The following is a 13,468-nucleotide window of genomic DNA, read 5'->3' as shown; positions in this document are numbered from 1 at the left end:
ACACCGAGTATATCAAAAATGCTCAGAACCTGTTTCCAAAAAAAAAAAAAAATGCTCAGAACCCAACATACACATGATTGATTAGGATTACATTAGATATCCTGTCTAACCTATTTATATCATGATTAAGCCCTGTAAACCGTCGTACTTCAATCATAAGGCTGTCATTTCTAATCTATTTTCTTTCACTTCTACGGTAATCCAACAAAATATGTATCTTCATACTTTATATTTTATTATCGTTTAAATTTTGGTAGCCATATACATCATTCATAATTATAGATTTTTGAAAGATTATTACAAAAGGAACAATTTTAATAAGTGAAAAAGTGCAGGTCTTAATTGTAGTGAGGTCATGCTATCACGTCACTCCAAAAACCCTACCTGTACGATATAGGTTCCTATAGCTGGAGCACAATAAAATAAACCCACCCAAAAAAATAAAAGCTACACCACCAACCTGGCTTGATACTATTCCTGTTCCATGCCCTAGCTTGGCTGTGTGGGTCAGTGTGAGGATAGGGCAAGGGTCGTAAGTGCATGTCACTATCAACCTTTCTTTTATTCTCCTCTCTCTCACTCTACATTTCTTGTCTTCTCTCTTTTGCCACCTTTGTTTTTCTGTATTCACGTCACTGCCACTCTTGTTCTCTGGACTCAACTTGCATTGCACTCGACGTGATTGCCTGTCCCTTCATGAAGAGTGAAGACTCAACATTTAAGCAATTGTACTTTTGCTAAGCAAAATGACACCCTCCATAAGCAGTCCCTGTCCTTACATGCATTTTGGGTAAGCCGAAAAGAAAAAAATAAGTTAAAAAACAAAAGAAGCAAGCATGTCTATGGATATGGCTATCTTTACCATCATGTTTTATTTGACTAATTATGTGAATTTCCCTTTTTTCTTTAAAAATGATGATTGCTTCATTAGTGGTTAATTGAGTTTCTAACAATCTTACTTTTTTTTTTTGTTGAGGAAAGTGACAAATTGAAGTATATATATACATGCACATGTATAGTCGACAAAAATATAACGGGGGGTTGATCATTTCGAAAACAAAAATTTGATATCATAAATGAAGGCATGGGATTCTCATATACAGCTAGCGAATACGGTCTTCATATGCACTAATTATAACTTGTAGTGAGAATATAGAGATGAAATTTCACAAGAACGTGCATTGGATGATTTATCTGTCACATTGACCATTCATTAGCCTAATGACATGAAAGCATATAAAGAAGTGGGACCTTTGTGAGATGGAACATGTTCTATTTTTCAAGTTGCAAGGTCCAGTCACACTTCAATTCACATAATTAAGATCGCGAAGTTATCAATGGAAAGCTCAAAGCCACAAGGGGGATTGTTATAAAGGGTTGCGAATCACAATCATGAAAATTATTACTAAGGCTGGTTTCAAAGAGAATATGTAATATAGGTATCTTGAAGTGCTAGCATCTCAGCATGTGTTTTGTTCGGAAATGCTTTGGCCCCTCTTGGTGCTTAATTGCTCTGCTATATACAGCATCAGTTCACGGGGGGCTTCAAAAACGACACTAGGTCGCATTTGGTACAAGAATTTTTTTGAATTTTCGGAAAATTGATATGGATAATTTTATTTACTCACATTGAGTATTAGGATTGTTAAAGTTTTCCCAAAAAAAAAAAAATTCTTAGAATTTATTTTTTTGAAACTTTTTGAACCAAAATGATATCCAGGGTGGTATTTTTGGATTCCATGACATATAAAAATTTCACACAACTTTTTGATAATATTTTCAATAATATTTTAATTTATCAAACAATTTTTTAATAATATTTTCGGAAATTTCATTTTTCCAGCATATTCTTAGCTAAAATTTATGATTTTGAAGCATAAAAAAAGTTCTCTTCTGCCAAATATTCTTTTAGTGAATGAACACTTAGAGCCCGTTTGTTTCGCCTCATAGAAAAAATAATTTTTATCTCTTTCTTATTTTAAAAGTATTTTTTACAAAAATTAAAGCTATTTATGTTTTTATAAAAATATTTAGCTTTTAACTTCTGTTTTTTTAAAAAGTTAAAATTTTTAGCTTTTACAAAAAAGTAGAGTATTGACTTTTTTTGCGACTTATGCTTTTTTTAAAAGCAAACATCCAAACGAATTTAAAGTAAGAAGTGCTTCCTTTTTTCTTAAAAAAAGTGACTTTTGAGAAAAAAAATCCATTCAAACCGGCCTTATTCACTTATTCCCCCCCCCCCCCCCCTGTTTCTCCTTTTAATAATAAAAAAAATTCCCTGCAAGAAGTTTTTTCCTTGAGCAGTGGGTGTTTTTTTTTTCATTTATTTATTTATTTTCCTATATATATATATATATATATATACACGTATGAGTCTGCCAGTCCGAAGTTTTATTTTGTAAAATGTAATAATACTAGTTAATTTTCTGTGTATTACACATACTTCTGAAATTCGGCTATAATTTTTAACAATTATTTATTAATTGATTAAAAATGGTATATATTAATAATTGCGGAACGTTATATTTACAAAAATTTTGTTTATAAATTATATTATGTCTAACCGATCATACTTTAATCAAGAGTGTATGACCGGTTATACTTAGTGTAATTTGTACAAAAATTTTGTAAACAGATCATTCCCCTTAATAATTAGATTAAAACGAAAAGAAAGATGCACATGATAATTTAATTAAAAGAAAATTTAAATTTAAATTGTTTTAAAAAGATAAAATTAATAGAAATGACATGTATTATATTTTAAGAAATAGTATAATAAAAATTTAAACAATTGATCTCAAGTACAAATAGTTTAATTTAATTCGTGATAATAAATACTGACGATTAAATATGCGAGATAAACAATTTAAATAATTTTGATTAGATTCTTTGCAAGGTTATCTAGAGTAGTTGGTATCCAAGGTGCTTCATAAGGCAAAAGGAATTTTCATCATAACAATAAGAACAACTGATTGAGTACTCTTTCAGCACTATCTTTTTTTTATTTTATTTTATAAACCACTGATTTCTTCGGGAGAGATAATTTTATTTGAGTTGAAAATATTCACATCATGGTGGAGTTAATTTTCTCAATTTTTTTTTTTTTACATTTGCAAAGACTTAAACCCACGTCTTGCTTAAGCAAAATAAAACATGTTCGACCACTAGCTTATCCCTTTGGTTTTCAGCACTATCTTTGCTAGTGAGCTATTGATGTATTGAGCTGACGGCCCAATTTACGACTTGGGTTGTTGAGATCCTTAATTGCATGTTTATTCGATCTATCAAACTAAGCAACATTATTAATGTATAATGGTTAGAAAAGCAATAACCTTAAACGCATAGCAATTATAGAGACTCCTTGTTAATAGCAATCACGTAAAGACATGTTACGTAATTCTTAAGGGTACCCCTCCTTCACCATGCATAAATGGTTAGGACCTCTGTGGACAAAAGAATGTTCTCCTTTACATTTTATAGTTGCCATTAATATTGACTTGGGACAAGTACTGTTTCACCCTGTGCAACCGAAGTTGAATAGCTCTAATGCTTCTAAACGGATGGAACTTCATCCCCTTAGGAACTTACAGGAATATATATAATTATAGGGAAAATGTAAATAAAATAACAAGACTTGTTAGTTTTAGCCTAGGATTCGTGGAATGAAGTGAAATAAACAACTCCAAAAAAATATGGAGAGGCAAAGTTTAAGGCAATTACAGATATAAAAATTCTTATATTTAATTTGATCTTGGATGACTAATTTTGAATTTATTTTGTGAACGTAATTTATTAGCATTTGATCGATAGTTCAACAAGATTTATTTTGATGAGAAATCCGATTGTCATGTAACATAACAATCAAAACATATCCTGCTCATACATCGAAAATTCCCCTTTTTTTTCTTTTTTTTTTTAATTAGCCCCACCATAATTTTGTTTCTGCAGAAAAACTATTCATCGCTCCTGTAACAGCATGAAAGCAAATCCCTATTTTGATTGCCACAATATTTGACGAAACAAGATAAATATTTAACGTTACCCTTAATTAGTTCATTGCTATTTCTGTGGCCCTGAATCTTCATAATTATTGTCTTGGGTTGAAGAAAGGATAAAATTATTCGAGGTTGGCTAGACAAGGCTGCATTGCATTCTAACGGGCCCATTTGTGGGTAGAAACGGCATTCTAAATTAGTACCTGAACCGCACAATGCAGCAATAGCCTAAACCCCTAGCCCCGGCCCATGTAAAGGTAATAGCCCTTGACCATAGCTATCCATCAGGTTATTCGGATCAAAATGTAATAGGAAAATCGAGACTTAAAATATTTATCTCTCATGTTCCGCATTTTAAATTAATCTCATAATCAGTTCAAAGAGTCGAAACTTGTTCGGATACCGGGAGGAACCTAATCGCCTTAAAAAAATAATTGGGATATGTTTCCAAAAAAGATGTAATAGGAAAACAAATGTATCAATACTTAACCGGGGATCTAGATCTTCTCATGTTAAAAAAAAATATGACATGATCATTTGAGAAATTATAACTATACAAATGTGGATTAATGATAATAATAAAAGAGAAAAAAAATATTAAAATAAATAGCTACAAAATTATAACCGTTATTCACATTTACATGATTGTGATATTCCCATATAACACTATGTCATGTTTTTTTTGTTTTGTTCACATGACAAGATTCGTTTCCTCATATCTGAATTTGTTTAAATTTTAACACAAAACAGCTTTCGGACAAAGTCATCGTAACATTTTGATTATGGGATTAACGTTTCTCGAAGATAAAATTGTTTTCTGATATTGAGAAAAAAAATGGAACATATTTTAATAAAATTTATGATACAAACAGAAAATAATTTTTTTAAAATATCTTTCATTTTTTCGCATAACCCCAAAATGACTTTGATTATACACAATAACCCAGGCAAAAAATATTAAAATATTACTATTCTAATAAATAATTATGAATACATAGTTGTTTCGAAACTATCTACGGATCTATTGCACTCATTTACGTTCAAATTAGACGTGACTATTCACGACTAAGTTAGGCGTGACTCTCAAGACATTCACGCCTAAATTAGGCGTGACTCATCTAGTGTTGACACGTGACACAAAAAATTAATAGTTTAACTGTAAAACTTTATAAGGCCATAACTTTTGACTCGGATATCCGATTGAGGAAATTCTTTTTTTGATTCCACATAACTTTTCAAGATCTATGCAATGACATCTCATTTGATATATTTTATCTCTCACAAACACAATTCAAATTTGCAACAATGATACTATAAAGATGACACCAAAGTGGATTAACTCTTCTATAAATAAGATGACACCAAATTTTCTATTAAATACAAAATGCAATCAGTTCCTATTAAATACAAAACGCAATCATCTCCTATATCATTAAATTCAAAATTCAAATAACCTCCAACAAATTTATTTGAATTGGCGACAATCTGTAACCAACTTATAAAAGTACAACACAATCAGCTCCTATTAAATACAAAATGCAATCAACTTATTGGAGGTAATTTGAATTTTCAATTTTGAATTTAATGTTATAGTACCAAGTGTTTGAAAAATATAGTGTACAATGTTATTTATTTAATTATTAAAATATATACAAATTTATATAATATTCTACCAAGTGTTTAGAGTATTTATTTAATTTTTTTTATTAATACAGATTTTTCATATTGATTTTTGAGTTTGAATCACAAATTAAATCTTTATTTTGTTTTTCTTATTAATAATAATTTTTTAATTTTTTTTGGTAATACACTATATAATATAATTATTGCAAATTTGAATTGTGTTTGTGAGATTAAAATATATCAAATGAGATGTCATTGCGTAGATCTCGAAAACTTATGTGGAATCAAAAAAAGAATTACCTCATTCGAATACCCGAGTCAAAAGTTATGGCTTTTCAAAGTTTTACAGTTCGTAAGCTGACTTTTTTTGCCACGTGTCAACACCAGATGATTTACGCCTAAATTAGGTGTGAATGCCTTGGAGTCACGCCGAATTTGGGCGTGAATAGTCACACCGAATTTGGACGTGAATGAGTGCAATAAATCGGTAGATAATTTCGAAACAGATATGTATTCATAATTATTTATTAAAATAGTAATATTTTAATTTTTTTTTGCTCAATAACTCAATACAAACCCATACTTAATAAGTCTGTTAATACCCGCTAATATGTACAACCAATACCAATGATAAACCACTTTCAATATTCCCACATTTGTCTAGTACCAAATAATTTTGTATACTCAATGCTCTATAAGGTATCAAAAACAAGGAAGAGAAGTATATATATCTTTATATTGTCAACAAATACTGGAATTCATAGTCATAGGGTATCTTTTCAACAATGGTAGAAGCCTTGACATTACTATGGCCTCTAAAGCAATCCACCATTGATTTCCTTAGAGTCCCAGATGTAGGTAACTGGTTGCATACCCACTCCACCAGTGAGTCTGTGTCCACAGCAAAATCAAGCATGTTTTTGAGTAGGAGCTCTGGTAATGCTACCCTTTTGGTGCTAGTAGCCAGAATTGAAGCCTGCAAATAGTCTAGTTTTGATTTCTCCAATTCAGCTGTAACACCATCACCTGTATATATCCTCACCTGCATAAAAAAATGCACACATATATATAGCTTAATCATTTGCTTAAATTGGTGGTAAACAAGTTTTCTTATATAGAAATACTCTTTTTGCTTATAGCCAAGGGAAAAATGAATTATATAGATATGTAATATGTTAATTAGCAGAAGGACTTACAGCTGGAGAAGAACGAGTTCCACAACACAGAGAGAATATGAAATTAGGATCTATAAACTCAAGTCCATAAAGTTCACGAACAACTGATTCTTTTTCCTCCCACTCGCCCTTCCTCTGTACCTAAACCATAAGACATGGTTTTGGAGATATCATAATAATAATAACAAAGAAGAAGAGGAAACTGGTTGATCATGTTTACCTCTTTCGTATTAGAAGTATCTCGTTTCCTTAAAATAAAATGCTCTATTGCTTGTGCATTTATTATGTTGCCTCCAATGTTGAGGGTTGCCTACACAGAAGGCAATGCAATTCATCATTAAATTTCTAGAATCTGATAACCCCTTTTTTTTTTAATTATTTATAATTATAGCACTTTGCATCAGACCAGGACAATAACATCTACATCAAGATTTTAATGTACCTTGTTCAACAATGCAAGTAGCTTTTCTGGGGTGGATGGCACTCCATATTGGATAAATCCCTGAACAACAAACAATAAATTAATTATAGTCCCGATCCATGTCTCAGAATTCTCATTCATCAGATTGGTCATAAATCAAATTCTAAAACAGCTTATCTGATTTTTAATGCAAAGATCACACAGAAATTAAAAGGGGAATGTTCTACTATACATGCATGATACAAGCATTGTACACGTTGATCCAGAATGCTAATTTCTGTTGGATTGTAAGGCTTCTCAAATCAACCGTCTGAAGATTGCTCATCAAGATCCTGTATTCCACAAGAAACGTATGAAAAAGTTATTCTGAATTTTGTCCAGTTGTCATTGTACAACTTCATTGTTCTAATAGAATTTACAAAGCTCTCAATTAAAGTTGGTTAGTCTAATAAATGTAGTTCACATCATTCATGTCATACCTTAACTTTCTTAGTAATGGAATAGAGGAAGGACTTGAGATGAACTTCGGGTCCATAGAGCTGGAGGTGAATATAACAAGGTTCTTGTAAGGACCAATGTCCCTTGGAATGGACTCTTCTGTGTTAAAGACACCATATGGGTCTTGCTGCCTTGATTCCTTGTGCAACATGAGGCTTGATTTTGGGTTTGACCCAGTATCGACCCTGAAGCTTCTTGAGCTTAAAGAAGAATGCACAGACCTTGAAATGGTCCCTAATTTCTCCAATTCCATTGCTCTTGATGTTCTTAGTAGTCTTACATATATGAAATTCAAACACTTCATGATGCTCTCAGATAGCTTGTTGGGTTGCCACTTCAGGTCATTCTCTTCTGACAGAAGTGGGTCCAATAGTGATCTAGTTGGGGGATCTAAGTACATCTCTGAATTACGTTCCCTCAGCTAAAAATAATAGTGATTGCAAATTAGCAAATTCACACAGATCATTGTTTAAGCTTTTTATATTAGTTCATTACGAAATAATAGATTCCAATAAGATTTGATTGCTATTTATAGCTTCTAAAGAAAACTTGGGCTGGTTTTTGTTTTGATATGAATTTTATTTTGAAAGCCATATAGGTTGATCTTTGCATGGAGCATCAAGTGGGATTTTATTTTATTTTCTTTGGTGTTACTATGGCCATGTGGCCAAAACTAATCTTTATTTTGATTGATTAAAATAAGGAGAGGGTTATAGTTACAAATTTTTACAAACTACACTATGTACTAGGGATAGTATACTGTGTGCCGGAATGTACTACCCTAGTACATAGTGTAGTTTGTAAACAAAAAATTTGTAAATATAACTTTCCTTTTAAAATAAACCTACATGGCTACCGTAAAGAACCAATTCAACCCAAAAGCTTAAGTTATTGGGTGAGGCTACATTAATGATTTTATATATCTCAACACCCCCCTTACACGAGAGCCCACTGGACTTGAAGGGTGGACGATGCACAGGCCCATCTACCTGTGCGAAGAAAGAAATTCCACTAGAAAGAAAGTGGGGGACGGTGAGAATCGAACCCGGTACACTGAGGTTCTGATACCATGTAAAGAACCAATTCAACCCAAAAGCTTAAGCTGAGGCTACATTAATGATTTTATATATATCAACAGCTACATATATGTATAGGGAAAATGATCCTACATACCTTAGGTGATGGATGGCGGGGGTCTCTCATAGGTGAGGGAGGCTTCATTATCCCATTTTTTCTTGGAAGTCTTTCTTGAAATTTCACATCTTCTTGGAGATTATTTTCTTTCTGTTCAACAGAATTTTTCAAAAATCCTGTTTTCTCATTAAGACTGAAGTCATTGAGATTATAATCTCCCTTTATAGCTTTGCTTATGAAATGCAATGACTTGGGTTCAAATGCCACCCTTTCATGAACACTTCTGTGAATAGGACTAGGATTTGGAATTGGTGCAGTTAATAAACAATTGTTAGAATTGCTCAGATTCTCTTGTTCCAATGTTTTTGACTTTAATTCCTTGGTGACTTCTTTTTCATGCTTCAAACCAGATTGGAGTTGGCTTATTTGACATTCAAGTCTTGCTACCTCATCCTCAACCGTGACTAGCTCTGCCAAGAGTTCTTTCATCTGCACAAATTGCATAATTAATGTTAGTAAGTTTTTTCAGGCATCCTTGCTATGTTAAGTTTGAAAAATTACAGCCACCTTATAAAATTGCAATTTAACTATTCTAGAGTACCTTATGTGCATATTCCATATACTTCTCTTACGTATGTAGCTTCTATAAACCCCAAAATGTGACAGACAGGGTTGAATTGAGATAAATTAAAACATTTTAAGAACTCAATTTATGAATCTACAGACTTTGAAGGACCTACTTGAGGTAACATATTTAAGGATATTTCTAAAGTCAACTGTTTGGGTGGTTCTTAAAGCCTCCTACATGCATATGTGTGTACATGCTATGTGTTACTGCTCTATAAATTGACCCCATATCCCTATATGAAATTTTGAATAAATAGTGACAAACACTCTGAAAAACTAGCTAGAGAAAGAAAGCAATAAAATAATATCAAATTGTGAGGTGAGGATTATATTAGTCATATTACCTTGGGAGGAAGAAAATTGGGAACAGATATCGCTGAATCAGTTGGTCTATTATGCACCATCACCAATATCTCATGAACCTTTTGTTCTTGCTCTAGTAACTTTTGAAGCATAGAGACCTGTTTTAACTTTAAAAAGTCATATAATTTTCTCATTGAGTGGAGATGTTATATGTATATCCGTGAGAAGAATATAAAGATCGTTAAATCGGTTGAACATCTCTTCTATAATATGAATGGAAAAACATTTTGTACTTTTAAAAGATACAAATTATGTGAGCTGTTTATAACTATGTAATCCATAGTGTAGATAGTTATAATATTAAAGTTGTACTTTTTTTCACTTTCCACATCAGTCGACAGGTTCTGGAAAGAGAAAAAAAATACAACTTTAATATTATAACTATCTATTCTCCAAAATACATAATTATAAGCAGCTAAAATGACACAACTTGTATCCTTTAAAAACACAAACTATTTTCCCAATATGAATATGCATAATTTTTTAAGGCTGTGCCTTTGAGGGGTATGGTTCTCATTCACTGCCTGTCCTCTCCATTGGCAAATATAGCAAACTTAGAGTTCCAAAGTTTTATACTAATTAAGTATCGCTATACTTTGACATGATCATGAACACAGTCATAGCTTTTTCAAAAGGAGAGTGATACTTTTTACTCCCTTCTTAATTGACTACTATAAAAGATATTGGTTATGGTTGGGGAAGATCATCTTCTTTAGAATGAAAAGTATGGTAGCCTATAAACTATAAAGAGCCATGCTCTACAATGATCTTTTGAAAAAGAATAATGTACCTCATAATTCTTTGTTAAGGGTGACATTAAATGGCACAAAGTTCATTAATCCCAATTGGTAGATCAAGAGTTAGCTAATTCTTAATTAATTTGTGCAAATCTTAATTAGTAGTGACATCCTGAAATGCACCGCTGGTTTTGTTTCATGAAAAAAGTTCAATTATTTTTCACATCAAGATCTTTAAATTGAATAATCACTCATATAGTTGAAACAAACATGCAAATTCAAAATATGAATTGTGTGTGTGTCCTTAATTCGTTCATGGAAGCTCATTCATTCTTCTAAGTTAACATTCTATATATTAATTAATAAGAATTTAATTGCCATCAAAATAAGCAGTACGTATATATATCCAACTACCTCTCTTTCAAGTTCCTCTTTCTTTTGCCGCCCAGTAATTTTCTTTTTTCTCTGCAAACAAAGAAAAATACACTGAAGATTAATTCTTATAAAGAAGGGCATACATTTTTTTTTTTTTGTTATCTTAATGGGGGTACTGAGTACAAAAAGATTATTTGCTTTATTTGATAATAAATATGAAGCATGTAATAATCAAAAGTGTTCCCCTCCAATCACCAACCAAAATAAAAATACACTGAAAAAGAAAAAAAACAAATAAAGACAAACCATCCCTATTTGTCTTCATTTAAAACACTTAATATATGCCATGCATACTGGTTGGATTGTCTTATATATATAATATAATAGATAATATTTGTAGAGAGTAAAACAATAGTTTTAGTGATAATTAAAACACAACTATATATATTGATAAAAATTATTAGAAGAATATAAAATAATTAAGATGGATCATGAGACTTACAATGATCTCAGAGTTAGAGTGAAGTGAAGAGAATTCTACTTGACTGTCCATGGAAGAAACCTCACTGCACCCAAGTTTGAAATTACCACCCCAACGCTTGGAGGAAACATTAAAACAACAGTGGATTGGGGGGCTATGAGGTTCATGGAACAAGTGTTGTTGTTGGTGAGAGGATGATGACACAAGCTTGAGGCCAAAGAAAGAGCGGCTACTAAGGGTTGATGATGTTGTTGGAGTTGAGGTTTGAGATTGAATAAGACATGAGGATGGAATTTTGTGAAGTGTTTGAGAAGATGAGAGAGAGCTTTCAGGGTGTTGTTCATGATGTTTGTTCAAGCACTGGGATAATATTAACCGTCCCTGTTGTGGTTGTGAGTGCTGGTGGGAGTGGGACATCATGCAAAGAGAAAAAAGAAAGAAAAAAGAAAGGAGAGGGTGGTGTGGTGGGTTTTGTGTCTCTTGGCGTAGCTTGCAATCCTGGTTTTTTCGAATGTTTAGATAGCGGTTATCACTTTTCTATTGGTTCATTGACATTCTAAGTTTCTTTCTTTCTAATTACATATGACTTGAAGTAAAGGTAGCAAAACGGTTGGTTTAAATAACAATATGAGCTACATGATATATGAATTGTCAAAAAGAAAAAAGAAAAAGAAAAATTGGTTCAAAGCCGAGAAAGAATTTTCGAGAATAAAGTTAGATAATTATCACACCCTTAACTATGTAAAACGGATTCTCAGCCCAAGTTCTGAGGATATTTGAAAGTCAAAAGAATAATTAACATCATAGAATAAAACAATATATAAAAGTAACCTTTATTTTTATTTTTATTTTAATTGAGTTGATGAAAAGGCCGCTTTGTAATTGTTACCCGGATGAATTGAGTTATCTAAATTTAATAAATTTAAATCAATGATAATTTTTCACTAATAATTTTGACCAATAAAAAAAAATAACAGAGAAATAACACAAGAATTTACGTGGAAAAAACCCACAACTCCAGTTTGAACACTTCTAGTTCTATCCAATTTGGGAGAACAATACATTGTAACGAGTCACGCTCAATTCTAAGTACAATAAAATATACCATTATATAACAATTTTTCCAAACCTACATCTAGATTTAGGTACCTTAATTTACCGTCGTAAATTGCACCCAATTGTCAAACTCCTAACAATTGCTAAATACACTTTCAACTTAACTCTAAGCCAAAAGTAGGAGTGTTCATCAACCAATTCAAACCGCAATAACTGAACCGAAAAATTGATAACCGAATAAATCGAAAATCAAAAAATCAAAAACCGAAAAAAACCGTAAATTTTAATTGGATTGGATCGGATTTCGGATTGGTTGATGAAAACCGATCCAATCCAAACTGATCCAATATATTAATTTCCCTCTACCTAATTGGGTCTTTTCCCAATCATAACCTAAAAAATGTTATTGAAGACAGTGGGTGATATAGATGATATTATATCACTAAAAGATTGAACCCATGTATAGAACCAGAGGAGGTAGATGATCAGAATTATCACTGTGCAATTATAAATATTAAAATTAAATAACTGACTTACTTGAAATCAGATGATGATGCAAGCAGAATGATGAAATCAGATAGAATGATATGCCAGAAGTAGAGGAATTAAATCCGAGTCCACAGAACGTGTCTCCTTAAGACAATTTGCCCCCTCACTGATGCCTAAGGTTGATGGACACTTGTCTCCCAGGATAGAACGAATTACGTCTGAAGAATGGTGGCACTACCAATCAACAGCCCAAACGAACACAACAATTGCCAGAAGAAATCACACCGGAGGATGAACAACAGTATGCAAAACCGGAAGGAGAAAAATTCCGGCAGAGTTTAAGTGCAGAAAAAACTGGATAAATTTCTGAAGGTGTCAGTGTCTATTTATAGACACTGACCGGTCACGATGAACAGTCGCCGGCGGCGAACCGTCGTGTCTGACGGCGGCGAACGGATGCGACCGGTGACTGTTCCGATGAGCAGGTACAACCG

At 32.3% G+C, this 13,468-nt stretch overlaps 1 protein-coding gene across 1 annotated transcript; it reads right to left on the bottom strand.

Annotated features, from left to right (window-relative positions):
- Window positions 1-6,351: 6,351 nt before the first annotated feature.
- Window positions 6,352-11,846, bottom strand: LOC133306242 (uncharacterized). Its single transcript, XM_061506533.1, has 10 exons — window positions 11,451-11,846; window positions 10,988-11,038; window positions 9,818-9,934; window positions 8,886-9,335; window positions 7,694-8,133; window positions 7,447-7,546; window positions 7,236-7,295; window positions 7,014-7,103; window positions 6,815-6,922; window positions 6,352-6,660 (listed from the first exon to the last, which is right to left on the bottom strand). Exons 1-10 carry the CDS (start codon window positions 11,844-11,846, stop codon window positions 6,352-6,354), a joined length of 2,121 nt encoding a protein of 706 aa, XP_061362517.1.
- Window positions 11,847-13,468: the final 1,622 nt, after the last annotated feature.

This window comes from Gastrolobium bilobum, unplaced genomic scaffold (genome assembly GCF_033153095.1).
Source record: "Gastrolobium bilobum isolate Gb01-03AN ecotype WA unplaced genomic scaffold, APGP_CSIRO_Gbil_v1 utg19100, whole genome shotgun sequence".
Lineage (NCBI taxonomy): Eukaryota > Viridiplantae > Streptophyta > Magnoliopsida > Fabales > Fabaceae > Gastrolobium > Gastrolobium bilobum.
Note: the sequence above shows the minus strand (reverse complement) of the source record. Positions and strands in the feature narration are given on the sequence as shown.

Bases quoted from the DNA above. Each gene is read 5' to 3' on its own strand.
- LOC133306242 (XM_061506533.1), bottom strand. From the start codon at position 11,846: ATGTCCCACTCCCACCAGCACTCACAACCACAACAGGGACGGTTAATA. The intron at 6,923-7,013 runs GTAAACATGATC...GTACAGAGGAAG, and splicing joins ATACTTCTAATACGAAAGAG to GGCGAGTGGGAGGAAAAAGA. The intron at 6,661-6,814 runs GTAAGTCCTTCT...TTTTTTATGCAG, and splicing joins GAACTCGTTCTTCTCCAGCT to GTGAGGATATATACAGGTGA.